Genomic DNA, 24,790 nt, shown 5'->3' on the forward strand with positions numbered 1-24,790 from the left:
GATCTGCATTCTCCGTTACCACCAGTTCCGGGACTGGGGCGTCGGGAAGTGGTTTAACCAGCTGATCCTCTGGTCAGGGCTCCTCTGTGCCTTCGGCACCTCCGTGGTGGGCAATTTCCAGGTGAGTCCAAGTCGGCTCCTGGAGCCCAGCCCTGGGGTCCGGCCGGCCACCGTCTGGGACTACAACTCCCAGCATCCTCCGGGGCGGCCAGTTACTTCTTTGCGGGGGGGCTCGGCGCCGCATAGCCTCCTGGGACATGTATTTCTTTGCGGTTCTCGGGCCGTGGGCGTGCGGGGTGACTCCTTAGGGCGGCTGTCTGAATGGAGCGTCGCGTGGAAGGCGCTTTCTAGTGATTCCGCGGCACCCTGGGAGGTTGCACCCTGTCGTCCTCCGCCGCGTCGGTGATGAAAGGACTGATAGTCACCCATTCTGATGTTTGCCACGTTGGCGGAGTTTGCCCCAGGCTGTACCTTCTCTGCACACGTGACTCCAGGCGGGTCCTTCCACGGGGAGGTGCTTTTCATGGTCGGATATGAACCCAGATTCACAGACTCTGGAACGCACGTCGCTAACCGCGAAGCTCCGTAGATCTTTGCAGAATAAACGAATGCACACGTGATGGGAGACATGCCACTGATTGATTTAGTGTGATCATTTCATTTTACAATACAGTGGGGCCTTGACTTACGAGTTTAATTTGTTCCGAGACCGAGCTCATTAAGGAGCTCGTTAACTCAAATTACTCAGTCAACTCAAAGCAAAAAATCGGCCGAGAGACAGCTGGTATCTCAAAAAACTCGTTAGTCGGGACACTCGTAAGTCAAGGCCCCACTGTATCTGCCTCCAGCCACAGGGTGTCGGACCGAAGGCTCCCTCCAACTTGCCAGCAAATGTCCCCCATCATATCTGCACATCTATTCATTCACGCATTCTCTCTCGCTTTAAAATTTTTTTTAATTGATTTTCAGCGAGGAAGGGAGCGGGAGAGAGAGATAGAAACATCAGTGATGAGAGAGAATCATGGATTAGCTGCCTCCTGCACGCCCCCTACTGGAAATCCAGCCCATAACCCCGGGCATGTTCCCTTGACCGGAATCGAACCCGGGACCCTTCAGTCCGCAGACTGACGCTCTATCCACTGAGCCACACCAGTTAAGGCCAAAAACCAATTTTTATCCCCTTGGCGGCAACACCTACTCTCCCAAACCCCGGGTGAGAAGAAGAGATTTATTGCACCAACATCTACCTGAGCCTCTGCTCTGAGCCAGGCACTGTTTTAGGGATTCAGGCCCCAGCGGTGAAGGACAGATGTAAATGCCCGCCCTCCCAGAGCTGAGGTCAGCTGATGCTTGTACTCAGGGACCCGATCATTGGGCGTGGCAGTTGTCAATCACTGTGCATGGGTTGGTCAGGGGCCTGGCCTCTGCAGGGGTCTTCCCCTCACCTCTCCCTGCTCCTCCTCCTTCCAGCAAAAGAACCAGCTGGCCACGCACCTCACGGGCGCCTTCTTGGCCCTCTTCGTCGGCCATGTCTACTTCTGGCTGCAGCTCTTTCTCTCCTGGAGGATGAAGAGCCTGCCCCAGCCCGGGGCCCCGTGGATCGGGCCGCTCCGCCTGCTCCTCTGCAGCCTCTGCACCGTCCTCTTGGTGACCAGTATCCTTTAGGGGCGGGGCTTGGGGTGGTTCTAAATTGGGGGGGCGGGGTCTGCTGTGTGCTAGTGTGGATGCGCCCTGTCATAGGACAGTCATCAGAGAGGGCCGACTGGGGGGCCACGCTGCCTGGGTTGCAACCCCACCTTGTGCACGTACAGCTGGGGGAGGCTCCGCTGTTTTTTTTTAACTTCTTATGGCCTAGGTTTCCTCATCTGACAAATGCAGACTCAGGGTTGTAAGGAATGAAGCTGATACATGTGAGGTGCTTGGATCGGTGCCTGGCGCATAGCGAGCGACCAGTTAATCCTGGGAGGCTGCTAAATCGATCATTTGGGGGGTACCCGCTCTGGGCCCGGCATCATGCTGGCTAAGACGGGAAACTGAGGTTCAGACAGGAGGAGTCTCTTGGCCAAGACCCAGCCTGGAGTTCAGGGGTGGAGCGAGTGTTGGGCTTCAGGCCCCTCGCAGGGACGCTCCCGGGCAGTGAGTCGCTTTGAATGGCGGTGGTGGGCGGATTTACACCACAGGAAGTGGCAGCCGCTACAAATCAGAGCTGGTTGTCAGACATTTACCCACACGCCACTAGGTGGCACCTCGATTCCAACTCACTTCTGAGTCACCCCGGAACCCAGCCCAGCAGGCCTCGGGCTGAGTCACAGCACTCCCTGCGCCTCAGTTTCCTTGTCCGTAAGATGGAGTTGTTTTTTATCAGACCGATGGTTATCACTGCCAGGAAGAGAGCTCTGAGAGAGGCAGGCGGGGCGCAGACTGGGCCTGTGGGCCTGTGTGGGGAGGAGGATGGAAGGGAGGCCGAGAGGGCGCGCTGGATCTCCACACCGGAGGGCCCCAGCTGAGGCCCGGTGCCGGCTGCATGAAGTTGATCCGTTCGTTTTCCGGAGCAGCAGCCTGGTTTGCATGGAGTAGGTGGGAAAGGGCTGCTCCAGCTGCAAACCAGCCGCTCTCCTCAGCTGGGCCCTGTCGGTGCCGAGATCCCCACTCGGCTGATGCTCAGTTTGGTGGCAGGATCCTCCTTCTATGAGGCTCGGACGTCCCCTCAGCTGCAGGGAAGCAGGATGGACCATAATGATGGCCAGCTGAGTGTGCTAAGGGTGGGACATCTGCAAAGATGGCTCTCAGAGCTTGCAGATGCTTTAAAAATATATATATATAGCCGAAACCGGTTTGGCTCAGTGGATAGAGCATCGGCCTGCGGACTGAAAGGTCCCGGGTTTGATTCCGGTCAAGGGCATGTACCTTGGTTGCCGGCACATCCCCAGGCGGGGGTATGCAAGAGGCAGCTGATCGATGTTTCTCTCTCATCGATGTTTCTAACTCTCTATCCCCTTCCCTTCCTCTCTGTGAAAAATCAATAAAATATATTTAAAAATATATATATATATATTTCAGAGAGGAAGGGAGAGAGATAGAAACATCAACGATGAGAATCATTGATCAGCTGCCTCCTGCACGCCCCACACTGGGGATCAAGCCCGCAACCCGTGCATGTGCTCTGACCGGGAATCGAACCGTGACCTCCTGGTTCATAGGTCCACACTTAGCCACGGAGCCAGTGGAGCCGGGCTGGGGGGGTGTATCTTTAGGAAACGCGGCATATGTGGAGGTAGAAGCAAGGTGCCTGGCTGCCTGCCTGGGCGAGTGGGGGATGGTGGAGCCTTCATGGGCTCAGGGAGGCTGACCGGAGCTAAGACCCTTGTTCCAGAATATTGAGAGCCCCCTTGGAACAGCAGGGACCCGCCTGGGAAAATATTTGGGAAACAGTTTGAGAGGCAGGCAGGACTGGAGGGCACCCCTGGGCGAGTGTCTGGGTGCCGCCCAGGAGGGTGGCGCGGCCCCGCCTGCCCGGTCTGGGGGCCTCCGGGGGCGCCAGGACCCTTCTCGTGGCGGAGTGCCCTTGACCCTGGGGTACAGTGGTCATCCTGCACACCAGCCTGCAGCGCTCCGCCGCCGCCGTCTGCGAGTGGGCCGTGGCCATGCTGCTCTTCCTGCTCTTCGGCCTCCTGGCCGTGGACTTCTCCGGCCTGGAGGGCTGCACCCTGTGTCTCCGGCCGGGGCCCAGCCTCAGCCTGCAGCCCGCCTCCCCCGTCTCCCTGCAGACCTCGCCGCCGCCGCTGCCGCCGCTGGCCCAGGCACTCTGACCCCGGCCCGGCCCTCCGGCAGAGGACAGAGACCGATCCCGGACTCCTCCGTGCCCCCAAGATGCATCGCTGGGGACGAACCCTCAGGGATGAACCGTTGGGATGGACTTGAAAGGACTTTGCCAGGCGCCAGCCAGTGTTGCTCAATGGTTAGAGCGCCGGCCCCCGGACCCAAGGGTTGCCGGTTTGATTCCGATCGAGACCATGAACCTGGGCTGCAGGTCGGATGCCTGGCCCCAGTTGGGCGAGCGTGAGAGGCAACTGGTCGATGTGTCTCTCTCACATCGATGTTTCGCTCTCTCCCCCCCCTCCCTTCCACTCTGCGTAAAAGCAATGGAGAAATGTCCTCGGGTGAAGACTGCCAACAGCAAAAGAGAGAATGTGCCATGGCTGCCCGGCCTGGGACCGAGCGGTGCACATGTGGGGCCGGGCTCCGAACAGCTGCTGAGCTGGCATCTCCCTGCCCGTCCGCCGCCCCTGCCCTGCGGCCCCGCCCCCGCCATCGGGGCCGCCCAGGAAGCGAGAGGCCAAGGCCAGCCAGCCGTCCCTGATCAAGGCTATTTATTGTTGTTATTATTAATTTTTTTTTTTTTTTTTTTGCCGCCGGCGGAATCAGAGACACGGACGCAGGCAGGATCACGCGAAACCAGAATTCCTTCCGGAGAGCAAATCCGTACAGAAGGTCGTGGGGGAGGGGGAGGGGGAGGGCCAGGGGGAGGGGGGGCCCAGGAAGGGGGAGTTGGGGATGACACAAGGACAGATGGCCCTGTTCGTCCGGATCTGCTAAGCCACCCCAACCAGCCCCCGTCCCTCCCCCGCCCCATCCCGCAGAGAGGTTGATCAATAAATAAAATAATAAATTAATCAATAAATAAAATAGAAACAGCTCCCACCCCCTGGACCCCCCTCCCCCAGAACCACCCCTCCCCGTTGGGCACGGCCCCTGGAGCCCCATCCCTGCAGGGCGAGGCTGGCTTGGTTGTATCTCCCCCTCCCTATGTACTCCTTGGGCCCTATTTACAGATTCACAGTTGGGGGGGCAGGGAAGGGGGGTGGAGGGGGCTCCCCTCCTTCCCCGGCCCCCTGGGGTCAGGGCAGAGGGGTCCCGTTGGTGGCCAGGAGCTTCTTGTCCTTGGGGGGGCCTCGGCGGGGAGAGCTGGTCAGCTCCGGGTCTGGGCGGCCGGGCGGGGGCTGCAGGCTTCGGGGCGGGGTGCTGGCAGGCCGGGTCTGCGCCCCGTTCTTCTCGTCTGTCGGGGAGGAAGCGGTTTGCCATCCAGGGCCTCAGCAGCCCCAAGGCCGGCCGGGCTGACTCCAGCATCGGGTGGAGGCCCGAGCCCCCAACACGGGTGCTAGGGGGGCGCACGCCAGGAGCCAGGCCTGCCAACCCTAGAACGGGTCGTGCGTCCGGGCCCCCTCCACCCTCGTGGCCTCAGAGATTGGATGGGACACTAGTGTGTGACCACAGATAAGATCAGAGCACCCCAGGTCACAGCCAGAGGGTCCCCCTTCCCTTCCACTGTCCTGGCGGTTGGGGGGACGCTCCTTGGTCATAGGGTTTGGAGCCCCTACCACAGGTTGTTTGGGGGGTCTCAGGCCCCCCCAGGCGGGCTTGCCTGACTGGGGTCACCCCTTTGTGGGGCCACACTTCTCCAGACTCCCAGTTTCTATAGGGCCCAGAACAGTGCCTGACGTCCCCTAGCAGGGACCGGCCCCCATAAAAGTCTCTGATTGTTGGGTTTTGTTGTCATAGCAACCAGGATGGCTCTCCCGGTTCGGCGGACTGGGGGTCACCCCCTGCCCCATTCCTCTTTATAAGATGCCGGGCTAAGCCCCCAGGTGCCTGTTGGTCCTTCCTCTTTGAGGGTGTGCCCTTTGGGGAACCCCGGTTGCTAAGGTCAGCTTTCCTTAGCAACCGGGTCTAGCTAGCAGGGTTCAGGGGGCCTGGCCTGCATTCTGGTCACCCCGGGCAACCAGGCCTGGTGGGGACTCCTGGAGCAGGAGGTCAGAACGCCTTGCTGTGGGGGTGTCCTGTGCACCCCGCACCCCCTCCAGACACTGCCGGATGTCCCCGGATGTCCCCTCCCAAGGTGTCCGGCTCCTCCTGCTGAGAACTGGGACCATGTTACACTACAAGGCACAGGGGACGCCGGCGGTGACTGAGGCCGAAGCCCAGCGGTGGCCGGTTCTTCTGGATCCTCTGGGTGGAGCCTTGAAGGAACCTTCCCCAGGTGAGGGCAGCGTCCAGGGAACATGTGTCCTTCAGGGCGGTGGCCCGTCACCAGCTGTGCAGAGGGACCGTGAGCGAAGGAACTCGGGCCTGTGGCCTCTAGAGGCAGAACGGATACCCCGGCCTCCAGCCTCCAGGAGGGAGCCTGGCCTGGCCCTCCAGACACCCTGAGAGTCGCCCCTTCGGTTCTGACCTTGGGGAACAGTTCTGACCTTGGGGAAACAGGCCCCAGGCTGGAACTGCTACTCTCCAGCAGACATGAACCTGGACTTTGGGCTTCTCCAGTGACAAGGCCACACAGGCGTCTGCCCCCCTGGCTGGGGTCCTGTCTACCTGCTCTGTTTCTCCCTAGGCCAGTGATGGCGAACCTTTTGAGCTCGGCGTGTCAGCATTTTGAAAAACCCTGACTTAACTCTGGTGCCGTGTCACATATAGAAATGTTTTGATATTTGCAACCATAGCAAAACAAAGACTTATATTTTTGATATTTATTCTATATATTTAAATGCCATTGAACAAAGAAAAATCAACCAAAAAAATGAGTTCGCCTCTGACACGCGTGTCATAGGTTCACCATCACTGGACTAGGGCCTAGGGACCCCGTTCCCACCTATCTCAGGAGTGGGGCTGAGCAGGGCTGTCTTGACTGAGGAGCTGTGGTGGCCCCTGGTTGCTAGGGAATTCCGCTCCCTGACAACAAGGCTAGCCTCCGGGGAGCCCCGCCCCCTGGGGCACCGCAGAACACAAGCTCCCCGGTGAGGCCCACGCCTGGAGAGGGAACCCGCTCGCAGGTCTGCGGGTGAGGCCTCAACGGGGTGACAGGCGGGCCTCGCTTCCCCACAGCTGGTCTCGCCTGCGAACCAAAGGCTGCAGCCCATGGTCGCTGGGAGTCTGCCCTCCGCCCCACGGGACAGAAGACGGATGGACAGACAGCCGGCACCCACCTGCCAAGGCCTGCACCGAGGGCCTGCACCGAGGGCTGGTCGTGAGTGCTCAGCAGCTGTGCCTGGATGGTCTCCACCACTCGCTTGAACCGACGGCTGGGACCTGGAAGGGGCCGGGAAACAGTGATGTGGGGACCGCCAGGGACAGGGCCGGGGAAGACCCTCCCATCCTGTGGAAGCCGGTCCCTCCACCCAGGGAAGGACTCTCCTCCTCTTGGTTCAGTTCCAGCTCCTCTCCTGGGGCCAGGCACCGATCCTGGTTTGCAAATGGAGCTAAGAAAAGTTGGACTTACAGTAACCATGGGTGCTGTTTTCTATTTATTTTTTAAAATATATTTTATTGATTTTTTACAGAGAGGAAGGGAGAGAGATAGAGAGTCAGAAACATCGATGAGAGAGAAACATCGATCAGCTGCCTCCTGCACACCCACCACTGGGGATGTGCCCGCAACCAAGGTACATGCCCTTGACCGGAATCGAACCTGGGACCCTTCAGTCCACAGGCCGATGCTCTATCCACCGAGCCAAACCGGTCAGGGCTGTTTTCTATTTAAATGGGGTTTTATTCCTTGTCAGTTTCTGCTGGAGGCCATGAGAGCCAGAAATGTAAGAACAATCACTGGGAAGAAAAAAAAAATCTTAAAATTGAGAAACTGCTGCCTAATTCGTCTTTTTTTTTTTGTCTTTTTTATTTAAAAGATTTTAAACTGGTTTTTAGAGAGAGGGGAAGAGAGAAGCATCCACGTGAAGGCCAAACATCGATCACTGCCTCTTGCAACCCAGGCATGTGCCCTGACTGGGAATCAAACCGGTGACCTTTTGGTGCACAGGACAATGCTCAACCAACTGAGCCACAGCGGCCAGGGCTGCCTGTTAGTTTTTAAGGAAGAGAAAAAAAAGTGCCATAATTCATTTTGGTGATGCAACGCCCCAGTGTTCCACGGCAGCCCGGTTTGGAAACTGGGAGCAAGCTCATCTCCCATTGTGACATGTTAAAACGGTGACAAGGACAGCAAAGAGAGGTATCCCTCATCCTCCAAACTCTTGTTCTCAGGACTCAGGAACTAAGTAGGATTGGAAACAAGGCATTTCTGTGGTTCTCATTTCTTGTGCCAACTCTTTTTTTAAAAAATATTTTTATTGTTTTCAGAGAGGAAGGAAGAGGGAGAAAGAGAGAGAGGAAAAAAAAACATCAATGATGAGAGAGAATCATTGATCAGCTGCCTCTTGCATGCCCCACACTGGGGACTGAGCTCACAACCGGGGTATGTGCCCTTGACCGGAATCGAACCCAGGACCCTTCAGTCCACAGGCTGACGCTCTATTCACTGAGCCAAACCAGCCAGGGCTTGTGCCAACTCTTTAAAAAAAAGTTTTTATTTATTTTAGAAAGAGGAAGGGAGAGGGAGAGAGAGAAACATCGATATGTGGTAGATACATCAATCGGTTGCCTCCTATTGAACCCACAACCTGGGCATGTGCCCTGACTGGGAATTGAACTGGTGACCTTTCCGTGCCTGGGATGACGCTCAACCAACTGAGCCACACTGGCCGGGGTTCTTGTGCCAGCTCTTGATTGGTCAAGGCTGCCTGGAGTGTGAGGCTGTGGCTGAGCTCAGGGATGAATTGCTGTGATTGATTGGTGATGTCTGCTCTGGGTGTGGGAATGGCCTGAAAGAAGCACCCCATGTCCTTGCTCCTCAATCTTAAAGTCGTAGGAAGAGCTCTGTGCTGGGAGGTCAGGAGGCCTTCGTTGAGCCCAGCTCTGTCACGGTGTACAGTGTGACTCCGGTCAAATCCATGTACCTCTTTAGACCTCAGTTTTCCTCTCTGTCAAGTGGGTGATTACTAACCCATCGAAGGAAATAGTGCGATTAAGCACTAGGCACGTTGTAAACAATATGTTACCAGGTTAAGTGTGGATGAGAAAAGGGGAAAGGAGCCCTGGCTGGTTTGGCTCAGTGGATGGAGCATTGGACTGCGGACTGGAAGGTCCCGGGTTCGATTCCGGTCAAGGGCACATGCTCGCGTTTCGGGCTCGATCCCCAGTAGGGGGCGTGCAGGAGCAGCCGATCCATGATTCTCTCTCATTATTGATGTTTCTATCGCTCTCTCCCTCTCCCTTCCTCTCTGAAATCAATAAAAATAGATTTAAAAAATAAAAGAAAGAAAGAAAGAAAAAGGGCTGGCCAGGGTGGCTCAGTTGGTTGAGCATCGCCCCATGCACCAAATGATCACCAGTTCAATTCCTGGTCAGGGCACATGCCCAGGTTGGAGGCTTGATCCCCAGGAGGGGTAGTGCAGGAGACAGCCAATCGATGTTTCTCTCTCACATCGATGTTTTTCTCCCTCTCCCTTCCTCTCTCTCTAAAATCAGTAAACATGTTAAAGAAAGGCGGGGCGGGAAGGAGAGGATGTGGGGATCTGAGTGAGGAGGGGCTCACACAGTCAGGCCCAGCTGAGCACTGTCTCCTCCTCCCTCATGGCGCCCTCCTGGGCTGCTATCCTATCTCAGCTGTCGTGAGCATCCCAAACACCAGGCTGGGTGGGGGCAGTCTCGTCCAGGGAAACGTACCGGAGAGGAGAGTAAAGGTGACAGAGTAGACGCCACCTCCGCCACCGCCGCCATCCCGTCGCGGGGAGGGCTCTGGCCCCTCAGAGGAGCTGATGTCCACCTGGAAGCGGACGGGCTTCTGGAAGACGGAGGGGCCACCGCTGGCCTTGTACTCGGCCCTGAAGCTGGTCTGTGACAGCACGCTGTGACTCAGGCTGGGGATCTGAGAGAGACGGGAGGAGCACAAGGAGGAGGTGACCCCAGGGACCTGGTTGCAGGGAATGGATAACCACCCCTACAGCGGCCTTTGCCCAAGGAACTACAAGTCCCATCAGACACTGGAGCAAGAGTAGTATAAGGAACGGCATCAGAATGCCCCATTGCCTGCTGGGATTTGTAGTTTCCCATCCTACCATGAATAAGTTGTATAGGGATGAATGAGCGACTGATTCCTAACGTAATAATAGGGGAATGTCAACTCACCAGTCCTCAGGGGACACTGATATGTGGACAATTGTAACTCACAATCCTATTCCAGGCCCCAGGACACAAGCCTCTCCTGCCTCCCTGACCCCACAATGACCAAACCCAACTCTGGCTGAAAAACTACAAATCCCATGAGCCCCAGGGAGGAGTCAGGCCAGTGCCAAGGTGGTGAACCCCAGGGGCTGCTGTGGTTCTGAGGTGGCCAGCGTGGGTGCATGCGCGCGTGCGTGGGGACCCAGGCCCCTCACCGACAGGAAGGCATGGACGATGTCCGCTTTGATGCTACTGAGAGGTTTGTCCTTTAGCACGAGAAAAATTTGTTCTTCTTTGTCCAAGGAGATGAAGTTCCCGAACCAGGAGCGTTTTGCCAGCCTGAGTAGGAGGGGATGGTTGGATGAGGGTCAGGAGGGGGCTGAGGACATGAAAAGCCCCCTCCATCCCTTCCCATCCCCGTCTCACTCACTCTGGAGAGGACTCCGGCGTCAAACTGGACATCTCCTCGGCGGTGGGCACTGGGGAGGGGAGAGCATGGTCGACACTTGTCCACCATCCTCGTGCGCAGCACAATCAGAGCGTCCAGACCCAGTGTCCATTCGCCCCGCCCAGGAGCCAAACCCCAAATGGCATGCAGCCTAATATTCCTTCTAGGGATGGTGCCTGGTCCAATAGGCCACGCCCCCTGTGGGTGTGACTTGCTTGCCATGAGCCAATGGGAAGGTGATCCAGAGCACCGAGTAGGCGTGTCTTTTAGAGGGGGCGGGCCCACTTCCTCTACCCTATGCTCGCATCTCTGCTCAGCCCATCTCACCCCAGAATGTGGGAATCCGGGCCCCAGCCCCTTGCTCCCGGGACCCAGATGTTAGCTCCAGGTCGCCTTCCTCCATTAGGATTCAGGAGTCTGCCCCCCGGCCCCTGCGCCACCAGGGACCCCGTACCCTGCATCTTGCGCCGGTGGAAACGAGGGGAGCCCAGGAAGCTGTTGCGGATGGAGTTGAGACGACTCCTCCAGGCGGCTCCCCCGACACCACCGCCTGGGCTTGGAGGCGGCGTCGTCCCCGGGGTCCCGGTGGGGCTGGCCCGGGGAGTGTGCAGAGGCGAGTGCAAGGGGGTCCCCCCGGAGGAACGTGGGGAGCCTGGGGGTCCAGGCAGGGGAGTGGAGCGGGCACTGGGGGGTGGGGGCTGCTCCCCGGCGCCCCCACCCCTGGGGCCTCGAGAAGGCAGCGTCTGCGTTTTGGAAGTCGGGGAGCCTCCTCCCCGAGCCTCATCTCCAGCCCCAGGCTCCGGTGAGAAGGAAAAGACCGGACTCTGCGAAGGAGAGGAAGAGGGTGAGGCCGGACTACAACTCCCAGTAGGCTCTAGGTGCCCCACTCACACAGACTCAGGCAGGAGGGCCCGATGCATGCTGGACCTTGTAGTCCTATTATCCCCCCCCCCCCCCCCCATGTTAGGGAAGCAAGGATTTTTTTCCTGTCCTGTTCACCGCTGTAAACCCAGCAGTGACTGGTGCACAGTAGGCGCTCAATGAGCTTCTGTTAAATGAGTAAAGGAACCCTTCTGGGACCCTGAAAAAACCCAACCCTATGAAGGTGCAAGTGGCCAATGAATGTACTAAAATACTAATGAGAAAAAAATAAAATAAAATATTAATGAGGTCTTGGGTCTTTAGCCCTTTGGGGACAAGGAGGCAACAGATGTCTCTAGACTTGATGCGATTGTAGTTCCTGCTGCTTGATCTTTGCTCCACCGGGTCTTCACCCCCTTACCCCTCCTCCCTTCACTGGGGTCTGGCCTTACCCGCGGACTGCTCAGAGGGCTGGAGGACAGGCCGGTGGAGGCTCCACTGACGCTACGGGATCTGTTTCCAGGATAAATTGTTAAAAATCAGGAGGGAACGGTTTCAAAAGGCTCAGCGGTTCTCTCCCTTCCACACTCCTTCAAGATAAGGAACCGAGGCCCAGAGAGGGCAGGTGACTCGGCCCAATCAATCACACAGCACCTTGGAGGGTGGCGCTGGGGTTAAAACCTTGACCTCTCTTCCCACCCAGGACTGGGGGTCCCACGGCGGGGGCAGGGTTCCCACCTCTGACTGTGCTGGGCCATCTCCAGGGCCCGCCGGGTGGGCACCGGGGAGCCGCCGCCGCCCGCATCCGTGATGCTCAGGACTTCCATGGACTTCCGCTCTGGCCGCCGTTTCCCGTGCCGGCTCAGCATGGGGGAGTCCACTCGCTTCCGAGGGGGGTCTGGGGGAGATCGAAAGACCGATTTGTGCCCTAAATACTTTGGTTCAGTGGATAGAACATCGGCCTGCGGACTGAAGGGTCCTGGGTTCAATTCCGGTCAAAGGCACATGCCAGGGTAGCAGGCTCAATCCCCAGTAGGGGGCGTGCAGGAGGCAGCCAATCAATGATTCTCTCATCATCGATGTTTCTCTCTCTCTCTTCCTCTCTGAAATCAATAAAATATATTATTTTTTTTAAAAAGAATCTCTAGGGTCAGGCTCAGGAGCTTGCATTTAAAAAAAAAATAAAAAGACTGATTTGTCCAAACGGGAAACTGAGGCCCGAGTAGAGAGAGGCTTTGACAGCTCAGGTCCTGCAGCCCCGCCCCACCTCGGGAATCTGGGGCCCGGAGTCCCAGCCCTGCCTTCTCACCAACATCATTGCGGGGAGGCAGGTCCTGGTCCTCACAGCTGGGGTACCGCTCCTTCCGATCCAAAAGCAGATAATAGATCATTTTTTCTTGGTTCTCCCTGTGGGGGGCAGGAGATGATTGGGGTCAGAGGTCAGGTCCCAGAAGTGGTCTCAGCCCCTCCCTGCAGCTGTGACTCTCGGGAGCTCGGTCCACCCAGCATCTCTATGTACAGTTCCATTTTCCTAGGTATCAACATGGTGGGTTCCTTTGTCTTGGTGTACAGCTCAGTCTCACTTTCCTCAAAAATAATAATATTATCTAACATGTGAACATGTACTCTCGGTAAGTACTTTGGGAGGCACCCTCTAAATCTGTCTCAACAGCCTTAGCTATTTTGGTTCAGTGGATAGAGTGTCAGATTGTGGACTGAAGGGTCCTGGGTTCGATTCCAGTCAAGGGCATGTGCCTCGGTTGCAGGCTCGTCCCTGGCCCTAGTCAGCCAGTGCGGGAGGCAACCAATCAATGTTTTTCTCTTACATTGATGTTTCTCTCTGTCTCTCTCCCTCCCTTCCACTCTCTCTAAAAAATAAATGGAAAAATGTCCTCGGGTAAGGATCAAAAAGTAATGATAAAATAAAATTAGGGCATTAAATAAAATAATAAATCTGGCCCTGGCTGCCTTGGCTCAGTGGATAGAGCATCGGTCTGTGGACTCAAGGGTTGCAGGTTCGATTCCGGTCGAGGGCATGTACCTTGGTTTCGGGCACATACCCAGTAGGGAGTGTGCAGGAGGCAGCTGATTGATGTTTCTCTCTCATCAATGTTTTTAACTCTGTCCCTCTCCCCTCCTCTCTGTAAAAAAAAACAACAAAACAATAAAATACATTTTTTAAAAATAATAAATCTAGCCCTGGCTGGTTTGACTCAGTGGATAGAGCGTAGGCCTGCAACAGGGTTTGATTCTGGTCAAGGGCACATGGGCGTGCAGGAGGCAGCCAATCCATGATTCTCTCTCATCATTGAGATTTCTCTCTCTCTCTCCTCTCCCTTCCTCTCTGAAGTCAATAAAAATATATTAAAAAAATAAAAAAATCTGTCTCAGTATCTATTAATAATGCTTTTCAGCTTCAATTCTGCCTTTTCCCTGCTGGTCCTACTGCCCCCTTGTGGTTCCTCCGGGACAGGTCCACGCGGGAGTTTTAAGCCACCTGGTCCAGGGGAGTGAGTCTGCGCATGCGCGAGGCTGGGCGCGCCCCCAGCCGGCAGTCCCGGGAGCCAAGGCAGTTCCCCACCCTCCGTGGGCCGCGGGTCTGTGCTGCCCGCGGGGTGCCTTACTCCTCGCTGCGCAGCTCGCGGTGCAGCCGCTCCCGGTCCCTGAAGCAGCCCAGCGAAGCCATGCTCTCCAGGACGTCGGGGTCCAGCTCCCCGTTGGACGGCAGACTCCGCATGGCCACCCTGCGGCCAGGGGTCGGCTCCAAGCACGGGTCCGGCTCATGTTTCCCACCCCTGGGCGGGGAGAAACAGCAGAGGGAGCCCCGACTCGAACCCTCAGGGGTCCTGGGTCCCAGTCTGCGCCTTTCAGGGGGAACCCAGGAGTCCTGTCCCCCACCCTCCCACAGACCCAGGGGTCTGGACCCCCAGCGCCTCCACCCGTGTCTTCTCCCCTAGGACCCGGGGGTCCAGGTACCCTGGCCCCTCCTCATTGAGGAACCGCGGCATCCCACCCCCTAGCTGGCTCTGGCTCCCCTGCTTGGGAGGCCTTTGATATTCGGGCCCCTCTCCCTTCCTCCCCCAGGGACCCAGGGGTCCAGCCCCCCCATACTCACAGGTACCAAGGATGTTTCTGGATTTGCTCCAGCTGTGGGAGATTGGGGGGGGGGGTTGTAGAGAAGCAGAATTGAGGTCATATGATCACAGTTGGACGCCATGAAAGTTGACGGGGAGGGGTTGGGGGGTCCCTAACGGTGCCCCCTACTCTCCCCATCACCAAGGGCGGGATGATGGCTTATGTCTCCCCCAAGTGGCCAGTGAGCGTATTGCCTCGCTACATGGCCGCGTGCGCAGTGGCACCCCGAAGGGGTTTTCCTCCCCTTTTTGGAGTGACTGCGGGCTCATCCAGGGACTCCCCTCCCAGCTGTCACCCGAGGGGCGGACAGGCCAGTCCTGGACACCGCTAGGGAGCCCGACCAACGTGGCTATGAGCCAGGAGGTCCCGGGTTCGATTCCCAGTCGGGGCACATGCCCGGGTTGCGGGCTCAGTCCCCAGTGGGGGGCGTGCAGGAGGCAGCCGATCCAGGATTCTCTCTCCTCATGGATGTTTCCATCCCTCTCTCCCTCTCCCTTCCTTTCTGAAGTCAATAAAAATATATTTTTAAAAAATATTAAAACCCTAGCCGGTTTGGCTCAGTGGATAGAGCGTCGGCCTGCGGACTGAGGGGTCCCGGGTTCAATTGTGGCCAAGGGCACATGCCTGGGCTGCAGGCTCAATCCCCAGTGGGGGTGGGGGGGGGGGTGTGCAGGAGGCAGCCAATCAATGATTCTCTCTCATCATGGATGTTTCTCTCTCTCTTTCCCTCTTCCTTCCTCTCTGAAATCAATAAAGAAATATATTTTTAAAAAATTAAAAATATATATATTTAAAAAAAAGATTGCCCTAGGGTTTCTGTCCTCATCACCCACTGTCCCTTGCCCTGTCCCCATCCCGGCCCCCCCAACTCACACTGAGCCTCTTCTCGGGCTCCACCTCGATCATGCCCCGCAGGAGGCTCTGGCAGTCGGGCGGGATGAAGTGGGGCATGTGGAAGACACCCCGTTTCACCTTCTCCAGCAGCTGGCGGAGGTTGTCATCATCGAAGGGCAGAGCCCCCTGCGGGACAGATGACCAGCCGCTGTCCCAAGCCCTCCAAGGGCTCCTGGCTGCCCCGTCCCACTCGGGGACCCCCTGGGCCGTCCCACACTTCTGGGGCTGAACGGTTAGCTCCGGGATCTCGGTCAACTGGCGAATACCCCTCACACCTTCCTGATATCAGTTAAATGTTTGGGAGAGCGACCAGGAGGTCACAATTCGATTCCCGGTCAGGGCCCAAGCCCGGGTGGCGGGCTCAATCCCCAGTAGGGGGCGCGCAGGAGGCAGCTGATCCATGATTCCCTCTCACCATTGATGTTTCTCTCTCTCTCTCCCTCTCCCTTCCTCTCTGAAATTAATTTAAAAAAATAAAAATTTAAAAAATGGACACCAGCTTAAAAGAAAAAAAAAGGGGGACAAACCCTGGGGTGAGGCTGGAGCTTCGGGAACCGAGCTCCCCCAGGCGGGGTTGCTCTGGAGCCGGGCAGGAGCGGGGAGGGGCGCCTTACCACCAGCAGGGCGAAGAGGATGACCCCGCAGCTCCACATGTCCGCCCTGCGGCCGTCGTACTTCTCCCCCTGGACGGGAGGGAGCAGGACCGCGTGACCATCACACCCATCTCCACCAGCCCCCCCTCCACCCCCCCACCTGCTCCACACTCACCTTAATCACCTCCGGACACGCATAGTGCGGGGACCTGAGGGAGAGAGGGGGTGAGCCTCGGCCGCGTCTCAGCCCGCCCCGGGCCCAGGCGGCCGCCGGACTCACCCGCAGCTGGTCTCCAGGAGGCTGTCCCCCACCTGCAGGGACGCCATGCCGAAGTCCGCGATGCGGATGTTGTTCTTCTCGTCCAGCAGCAGGTTCTCCGGCTTCAGGTCTCTGTGGCTGAGACAGGCGGGTGGGCGGGGCTCAGCTCAGAGGGGCGGGGCTCGGCACAGAGGGGCGGGGCTCAGATCAGAGGAGGTGGGGCTTAGAGGGGGCGGGACTTGGTTCAGAAGGGGCGGGGCTCAGCGCAGAGAGGGCGGGGCTGGCAGCCTGGATGATAGACAATTTCAGGCAGGTCCCATCCCCCGGCTTCCCCTTTATGAACTCAGGGCGAATCTCCCCTCCACACCCTCACATCCTTCTCCCACTGAATTATTTTTGCGAGAGACCCCAGATATCATATTACTCTTCCTACAAATATTTGAATATGTAGGAAGTGAGAGGGTTTTTTTAAAAAACAATTTTTAGCCCTAGGTGGTTTGGCTCAGTGGATAGAGTGTCTTGGGCCTGTGGTCTGAAGGGTCCCGGGTTCGATTCTGGCCAGTGGCGCATGGCCAGGTTGCGGGCACCATCCCCAGTAGGGGGCGTTCGGGAGGCAGCCAATCAATGAGTCCCTCTCATCATTGATGTTTCTATCTCTCTCTCTCTTCTGCTCTGAAATCAATAAAAATATATTAAAGATAATTTTTATTTTTAATTTATTTTTATATATGTTTTTAATCCTCCCTCGAGAATATTTTTCCATTGATTTTTAGGGAGAGTGGAAGAGAGAGGGGACGACAGAGAGAAACATGGATGGGAGAGAAACACATCGATTGGTTGCCTCCTGCACGAGCCCCGACCAGGGCCCTGGTCCGGAGAGGAGCCTGCAACCGAGGTACATGCCCTTGACCTGAATCGAACCCGGGACCCTTCGGTCTGCAGGCCGACGCTCTATCCACTGAGCCAAACCGGCTGGAAACCTTGATTATTGACAATTTCCTGCACGCCCCAAAGTAGGTAGAATATAGGGGAGCCCCTGTGCCTCCCCATCCCCCGGCTTCCCCATTATGAACTCAGGGCGAATCTCTCGTCCACACCCCTCCATATGCTTTCCCTCTCCCACTGGATTATTTTGTGAGTGACCCCAGAGGTCATATTACTTTACCCACAAATATTTGAATACGTATGAAGTGGGAGTGTTCTGGGTTAGGTAAGCAGGGCTGATATTGAGCTAGCTCTTTAAATATTAAAATTATTTCCCTACTGAATAATAAAAGAAATACTGCCACCCCAGGCTTGGGACAAACTCCCTCTCTTCTCCCTGGCCAAACGGCTCAGGATTGAAGGGTTTAATGTCCAAGGGAAGGTGGGGCCCGAGGATTCCACAGTTTCAGTTCAAAGAGGTAACTGGGTCATACTGGCTGTTACATGTATTGCTACCGCCCCCTAGAGGTCAGTGTTTTTAATGTCAGGGTTTTGACAGTCTTGTCAATAGGGAGGTGTTGACAGTTTAAATGGGCTGCCTTTTATCACCCAGCTGAGGCCCTCCACTTCACCTCCAACCCCATCCCAGAGAGGGAGGCGTGCAAATAGATGAGGTTGAAAGCTGAGCTGAAGGCATCCTTTTTTGCCCTGTCATTAATCATAAAAATGTCGCCTGTTGCCCTAACCGGTTTGGCTCAGTGGATAGAGCGTCGGCCTGCGGACTGAAGGGTTCCGGGTTCGATTCCGGTCAAGGGCATGTACCTTGGTTGTGGGCACATCCCCAGGAGGGGGTGTGCAGGAGGCAGCTGATCGATGTTTCTCTCTCATCGATGTTTCTAACTCTCTATCCCTCTCCCTTCCTCTCTGTAAAAAATCAATAAAATATATATTTTTTAAAAATGCCGCCTGTTTAATATCTTGTTTTGGTTTTGTTAATCCTCACCTGAGTATATTTTTCCATTGATTTTTAGAGAGAGTAGGAGGGGGGAGGGGGAGAGAGAGAGAGAAACATCGATGTGAAAGAGACAAATCCATCGGCTGCCTCCTGCACGTGCCCCAACCGGGCCCAGGGTTGGAACCTGCAACCCAGGTCCATGCCCTTGACCGGAATCGAACCTGAGATCTGCTGATACACGGCCCGACGCTGTAACCACTGAACTATACCAGCCAGGGCTGTAATATCTTGTTTTGAGAGCACAAGGCAATTCCTTGAGTAAAGGACATATGGGCGCTCATATGCCGAAAAATGCACCTCAACCCTTACCTCCCACCAGACACGAACAGGAATTTGAAATGGATCCCAGGCCTATGCCCAAGAGCTAAAACTATACAACCCTGGAAGCACACAGGAGGAAACCTTAGCAACCTTGAGCTGATGCCTCAGATAGGACAGAAAAACCACCAACTACTAAGGAAAAAAATTCAACAAGCTGGAGTTCATCACATTGTAAAATGTTGCTTTTTTAAAAGATTATTCCCATTTTAAAAAAATTGATTTTAGAGAGAGGAAGGGAGAGGGAGAGAGAGAGATCAGAGAGAAGCATCTATCAGTTGCCTCTGGCACCAGCCCTGGCCAGGGATCGAACCTGCCACCTTTAGGTGCACCAGACGATGTTCCTGGGTCCCGCTGGCCAGGGCTAAACCTTTGCTTTTCATGAAACAGTGTTATGGAGCCTGGCTGGTGTGGCTCAGCGGTTGAGCATTGACCCCAAACCAGGAGGTCATAGTTGGATTCCCGGTCAGGTACATGCTGGGGTTGCAGGCTCCATCTCTGGTGGGGGGCATGCAAGAGGCTGCCCATAGGTGATTCTCTCTCATCATTGATGTTTCTCTCTCTCTCTCCCTCTCCCTTCCTCTCTCTGAAATCAATAAAAACATATTTAAAAAACAAAAACCAAACAAAAAACACACCATTATTATAGAAAGGCAAAAGCATGTCACAGATGGGAAGAAAATACTTGAAAAAAAAATACACCTGGTCACAGATTTGTCCCTGGGATAAGTAACTCTCACAGCTCAATCATAAAGAGACAGAGAACGCAATGAAAAACCGGGACAGGATCTGCACGGACGATTCTCGTGAGAAGATCTACCAACCGCCAAACAGGCCTGGGAAGAAGTTCTCCCCACAGGGAGGTCCCACATCACACCCACTAAGACGATACTCTCAAAAGGTCAGGTGAGCCCTAACTGGTTTGGTTCAGTGGATAGAGCATCGGCCTTAAGACTCAAGGGTCCCAGGTTCGATTCCCGGTCAAGGGCACCAATTAAAAAAAAAAGAAAATAGCCCTAACCGGTTTGGCTCAGGGGACAGAGCGTTGGCCTGCGGACTGAAGGGTCCCAGGTTCGATTCCGGTCAAGGGCATGTACCTTGGTTGCGGGTACATCCCCAGGAGGGGGTGTGCAGGAGGCGGCTGATTGATGTTTCTCTCTCATCGATGTTTCTAACTCTCTATCCCTCTCCCTTCCTCTCTGTGAAAAATCAATAAAATATATTTTTAAAAAATAAAGAAAATAAAGGTCAGGTGATGTTTTAGAGAGAGTGGAAGAGAGAGAGAAAGACAGAGAGAAATATCAAGGTGAGAGAGACACATCAATTGGTTGCCTCCCGCACGAGCCCTGACCAGGGCCCGGGCTGGGAAGGAGCCTGCAGCTGAGGTAGAAACAAACCTTAGACCTTTCAGTCTGCAGGTCCAGGCTCTATCCACTGAGCCAAACCAGCTAGGGCTGAGTGTGTCTTTTGCAAAAGAAAGAAAGAAAAAGAAAAGATCCTAAAAGTGAGATAGTGGTAATTGTTAGATTGTACAACTCTGAATATAATAAAAACCACTGAATTGTACATTTTAAAAAGGTGGATTTTATAGTATGTGAATTATATCTCAATATAGCTGTTATTTAAAAAAAAAAAAAAGTCAGATTGCTCTAGCTGGCTTGGCTCAGTGGATAGAGTGTTGGCCTGTGGACTGATGGGTCCCAGGTTCGATTCTGGCCAAGGGACATGCCTGGGTTGCAGGCTCGATCCCCAGTAGGGGGTGTGCAGGAGGCAGCCGATCAATGATTCTCTCTCATCGTTGATGTTTCTATCTCTCTCTCCTTATCCCTTCCTCTCTGAGAGCAATAAAGAAATATATTAAAATAAAAATAAAAAAAATTTAAAAAGTTCAGATGTTGCCAAGGATGTAGAGAGCCTGGAACCCTCAGAGGCTGCTGGCGAGGATGTGGGATGGTGCAGCTGTTTCGAAGATGGTCTGGCACCTCCTCAAAGGCTAAACAGTTACCATATAACCCAACAATGCCCCTCCTGGGCAATGCACCCAAGAGGGCTGAAAACATAGGCACACGCCAAAACCTGGACACACGAAGTCCATGCTATTCATCACAGCCCCAAAGGAGAACAACCAACATGTCCATCCACAGTGGTGGATAAACAGTGGAATATTACTCAGCCATGAAAAAGGATGGCGCCGGCTACAACATCTAGGACACTTGAACATGTTTTGCTCAGTGAAAGGAGCCAGTCTCTAAAGGCCACCTACAGTAGGATTCTATTTCTTTTCTTTTTCATCCTCACCTGAGGATATTCTTTCTATTGATTTTTAGAGAGAGTGGAAGGGAGAGGGAGAGGCAGAGGGAAACACTGATGTGAGAGAGACACATCGATTGGTTGCCTCCCTCATGCCCCCAACCAGGGCGGGGAGCCTTCAACCCAGGTATGTGTCCTTCACCGGAATCGAACCCGGGACCCTTCAGTCCATAGGCAGACACTCTATCCACTGAGCCAAACTGGCTAGGGCTTCTTTTCCTTTTATTTGTTGTTAATCCTCACCTGAGGATATGATTTCCATTGATTTTTAGAGACAGTGGAAGGGAGGGGGGGGAGAGAGAGTGTGAGAGAGATATCGATTAGTTGCCTCCCACCCAAACCCGCCGGACCATGATGCAGGGCCCGAACCTGCAACCCAGGTACCTGCCCTTGATGGAAATCGAACCCACGACCCTGAGCCACCCACCCCAGCCAGGGCCAGCAGGATTCTGTTTCTATGAAAGGTCTGGAAGGTGAATCCCTAGACACCGCAAGCAGATGGTTGCTGTGCCCCTCACCAGATGGAATAGCTGTGGCAGAAGTCCAGCGCTGACACGATCTGGCGGAAGAACTTCCGGGCCTCCTTGGGGGTCAGTCTCCCCTTTTTTACCAGGTAGTCAAACAGCTCACCTCCAGAGACATGCTCCAGAACCAGGTATCTGCGGGACACGGAGGGGGCGGAGGGCTGGAGGGGGCATGCGGAGAACCAAAGAGCCTGGTCCCCTCAATCCCACTGGCCCCTGCAGGCAGAGAACCCCAATTCCCATGAGTCCCCGGAAGGAGGAGGAGGAGGAGGAGGTGGAGGAGGAGGAGGAGGAGGAGGAAGAGAAGACTCCAATTCCCATGGGTCCCTGGGAGGAAGGGCTTCCAATTCCCATCAATCCTTGGAAGAGACTCCAATTCCCATCAGCCCCTGAGAGGAAGAGACCCTAGTTCCCATCAGCCTTTGGGAAACCAAAATTCAATTGCCATCAACCCAGGGCAGCAGACACGCCTATGTCAACGTCAGGAGTATTAACACTTTGACTCAGTTGTTTCAGGAGATAAGGCAACTGGATTAGAACCTGGAGGGCGGAGACCCCCCAATTATGATAGGATTCTGGGAAATAAAGACCGCTCCATGGCCATAAACTCTTTAGTCCCTGGGAAGCCATGCCTCTTACTACCAGAGACTCTCTAGGATGAAGAAACGCAAATTCTCACTAATTCTTGGCAATAATGATGGATGGCAGTGTGCACCAATCTAAGTCAACTTCTGCGAAGAAAAGAACTACAACTCCCATCAGCCCCAGGGAGGTGGGGGAAAAAAACTCCCAACTCCCCTAGGGCTCTGGGACCACCAGCCACCTGGATTCTAAAGACTCCAAATCCCATGAGGCGCTGGGAGGTTAAAACTCTAACTCCCATCAACCCCTGGAAAACAAAAGCTCAATTTCTAAGACACCCTGGGAGGCTGAGCTTCCTCTGGGAAGCCGAACTCCCATTGAGTGGGAGGGATAGCACCTGCCGCCACAGCAACACCTGGGGAAGCCGAGGACTACAATTCCCATGAGCCTCTGGGGCCACGGCAGCCTCCTGCCTGGGAAACCCACCCCCCAGCATCTGATGGGTGTGGGAGCCAGTTCCTCCTGGACACTGTGTGTCGGGGTCAGCGGGGCTGTCCTCTCCCCTGCAGCCCAGCTGTCCCTTGGGTCACCAGAGTCCAGACAAAGGCCTATTGTCTGAAGCCTGGACAGCTGGACCCCACCCCCAGCCTTCCTGGGGGGTTGGGGATGGTAATTGACTTTGAAATAGGGACTCAGAACTCGCAAGGAGTCCCACTGTTGGGGTGTCCACTCATAGCACTTAAGAGTCACATGGGGGGCGAAGGGGGCCTCCAAAGCTACAGAGTGGGGGTTTGGGAGGAGGCAGGAGTCCCTGGGCCCCGTGGCCTTAGCAATTGGGGGGATCTGCTCTTAGCTGGGGGATCCAGATTACCCAGTCAGTACAGTGTGCCCTGCAGTTCAGGAGGGCCGGGGTCGGGGTGGCGTGCAAGGGGGCTGGGTCGGCCTCTGCCCCCCGACTCGGGGCTCAGGCTTGGCAGTCCTGTCTACCCCCAGCATCAAGCCAGGTCAGTGTGGGGACAGTCAGGGCTACGTGTGTGCAGGGGGGTGTCCCTGTGCGGTAGGGAACGGACCGGGCCTTCGGCGGCCCAGCCTGGAGACCTCCAGGCCTTGTTTCCGAAAGGTGCCGCCCTAGGAACTGGGGGAGGCGCGTGGGGGGCTGGGTGTCTATAAATACCTACAAATATTTCTTGTTCTCGTAGACGTCGTGCAGCTTGAGGACGTGTGGGTGTTCGATGAGCTTCAGGATGGCGATCTCCCGCTCCACCTGGGGGGGGGGGGGGGATGGTGATGGTGACAGAGGAATGGAGGTCAGAACAGCCGTGTCCCTCGCCCATGTTCCCAAAGACTCCCCCTTCCCCGAAACACACACACACACACACACACACACACACACACACACACCTTCATCAGCACCGATTCCGACAGCTTCTCCCGGTTCACGATCTTGATGGCGACCTTCTGGCCCGTGATGCAGTGGACGCCCAGCTTAACCAGCCCTGGGGAGCGGAATTGAAAGTGTGGGTGCTGCCCTGGCCCGTGTGGCTCAGTGGATAGAGCGTCGGCCTGCGGATTAAAGGCTCCTGGGTCCTATTCCGGTCAAGGGCACATGCCCCGGTTGCAGGCTCGATCCCCAGTAGGGGGCGTGCAGGAGGCAGCCGATCAATGATTCTCTCTGCTCATTGATGTTTCCATCTCTCCCTCCCCCTCTCACTTCCTCTCTGAAATCAATAAAGAACATATTTTAAAAAAAGAAAGAAAAAGTGGGTGTTGTTCAATAGCACCTACCCCGCTCTGGCTCCTAAGCCACCCCCCCCAACCCCCGCCTCCTCCCCCTTTCGCCTGCTGGCTGGTTCCCGGTGGCCTGGATCACCCTGACCTGAAGTCCCGTGGACCGCCAGCCGCCAAACCGCAACCCGGCTCTCTCCCACTCACCGAATTCTGTTCCTCCTGATGGTCCATCCACCCACAGCCGCCCTTCCTCTCACCCCGAGTCTCTGCCCTTCCGGGCCTGTGTAAGTTCATCTCTCCACTGTGTCTCCATAGTTTGGTCTCCCGCATCTGCCTCCTTCCACCCTCTCTCTCTCCCTCAACCCCTCCCTTCCTTGAATTCTCTTAGCGTCAATCTTCTGGAGACTCTATGTCTCCCAGGGAAGATAATTTCATGTTCCCTCCCTCCCCAAAGCATCCCCTCCACTTTCTCCCAACCCTGACCTTCCAATTCTCTTCTAGGATCTGCTGCTCCTTGAGGCTGTAGCTGGGAGCATGCAAACCCCAAGGAAACCCCAACACCACAAACCCAGGAGCCCAGGCCCCCAGCCTCCTCCCTCAGACCTAGGAGCCCAGGCCCCCAGCTCTCCTCCCTCAGACCCAGGAGTCCAGGCCCCCAGCCCCTCCTTCCTCAGACCCAGGAGTCCAGGCCCCCAGCCCCTCCTCCCTGGGACCCAGGAGCCCAGGCCCCCAGCCTCCTTCCTCAGACCCAGGAGTCCAGGCCCCCAGCCCCTCCTCCCTCAGACCCAGGAGTCCAGGCCCCCAGCCCCTCCTCCCTGGGACCCAGGAGCCCAGGCCCCTAGTCCTCCTCCCTCAGACCCAGGAGTCCAGTCCCCCAGCCCCTCCTCCCTCAGACCCAGGAGTCCAGTCCCCAAACCCTCCTCTGTCAGACCCCAGGCCCAGCCCTCCCACCTCAGACCCCAAAGTCCTGGTTCCCCCTCCCTCCTCCATCAGACCCCGGGCCCATTTCCCCCCCCCCCTCCCATAACTCAGGAAACCAGGGCAGCAACACCTTCACACTCTCCTCACTAGGATTTGAGGTCTCTCCCCTCCTACCCCCCACCCCGGGGCCTGAACCTCCGTTTCACAGACACCCTGGACCCATCC

At 55.9% G+C, this 24,790-nt stretch overlaps 2 protein-coding genes across 2 annotated transcripts in view; one reads left to right on the plus strand and one right to left on the minus strand.

The window, feature by feature from the left end:
• The window catches only part of TMEM150B (transmembrane protein 150B), a 5,434-nt gene extending 1,625 nt beyond the window's left edge, over positions 1-3,809 (plus strand). The window contains exons 3-5 of the mRNA XM_023748657.1: positions 8-121; positions 1,471-1,654; positions 3,583-3,809. Coding sequence (XP_023604425.1) covers positions 8-121; positions 1,471-1,654; positions 3,583-3,809 — 525 coding nt within the window. The remainder of the gene's footprint in view (positions 1-7; positions 122-1,470; positions 1,655-3,582) is intronic.
• Positions 3,810-4,724: 915 nt separating this feature from the next.
• The window catches only part of BRSK1 (BR serine/threonine kinase 1), a 24,032-nt gene continuing 3,966 nt past the window's right edge, over positions 4,725-24,790 (minus strand). The window contains exons 2-20 of the mRNA XM_014449997.2: positions 23,318-23,412; positions 23,095-23,180; positions 21,329-21,469; positions 16,265-16,381; positions 16,160-16,193; positions 16,006-16,074; positions 15,371-15,517; positions 14,478-14,509; positions 13,987-14,157; positions 12,672-12,769; positions 12,101-12,260; positions 11,815-11,875; positions 10,956-11,325; positions 10,484-10,532; positions 10,269-10,392; positions 9,556-9,757; positions 6,997-7,083; positions 6,818-6,820; positions 4,725-5,056 (exon numbers count right to left, since the gene is read on the minus strand). Coding sequence (XP_014305483.1) covers positions 4,899-5,056; positions 6,818-6,820; positions 6,997-7,083; positions 9,556-9,757; positions 10,269-10,392; positions 10,484-10,532; positions 10,956-11,325; positions 11,815-11,875; positions 12,101-12,260; positions 12,672-12,769; positions 13,987-14,157; positions 14,478-14,509; positions 15,371-15,517; positions 16,006-16,074; positions 16,160-16,193; positions 16,265-16,381; positions 21,329-21,469; positions 23,095-23,180; positions 23,318-23,412 — 2,204 coding nt within the window. The 3' untranslated portion in view covers positions 4,725-4,898. The remainder of the gene's footprint in view (positions 5,057-6,817; positions 6,821-6,996; positions 7,084-9,555; positions 9,758-10,268; positions 10,393-10,483; positions 10,533-10,955; positions 11,326-11,814; positions 11,876-12,100; positions 12,261-12,671; positions 12,770-13,986; positions 14,158-14,477; positions 14,510-15,370; positions 15,518-16,005; positions 16,075-16,159; positions 16,194-16,264; positions 16,382-21,328; positions 21,470-23,094; positions 23,181-23,317; positions 23,413-24,790) is intronic.

The sequence above is a fragment of the Myotis lucifugus genome, unplaced genomic scaffold (genome assembly GCF_000147115.1).
Source record: "Myotis lucifugus unplaced genomic scaffold, Myoluc2.0 scaffold_1624, whole genome shotgun sequence".
Lineage (NCBI taxonomy): Eukaryota > Metazoa > Chordata > Mammalia > Chiroptera > Vespertilionidae > Myotis > Myotis lucifugus.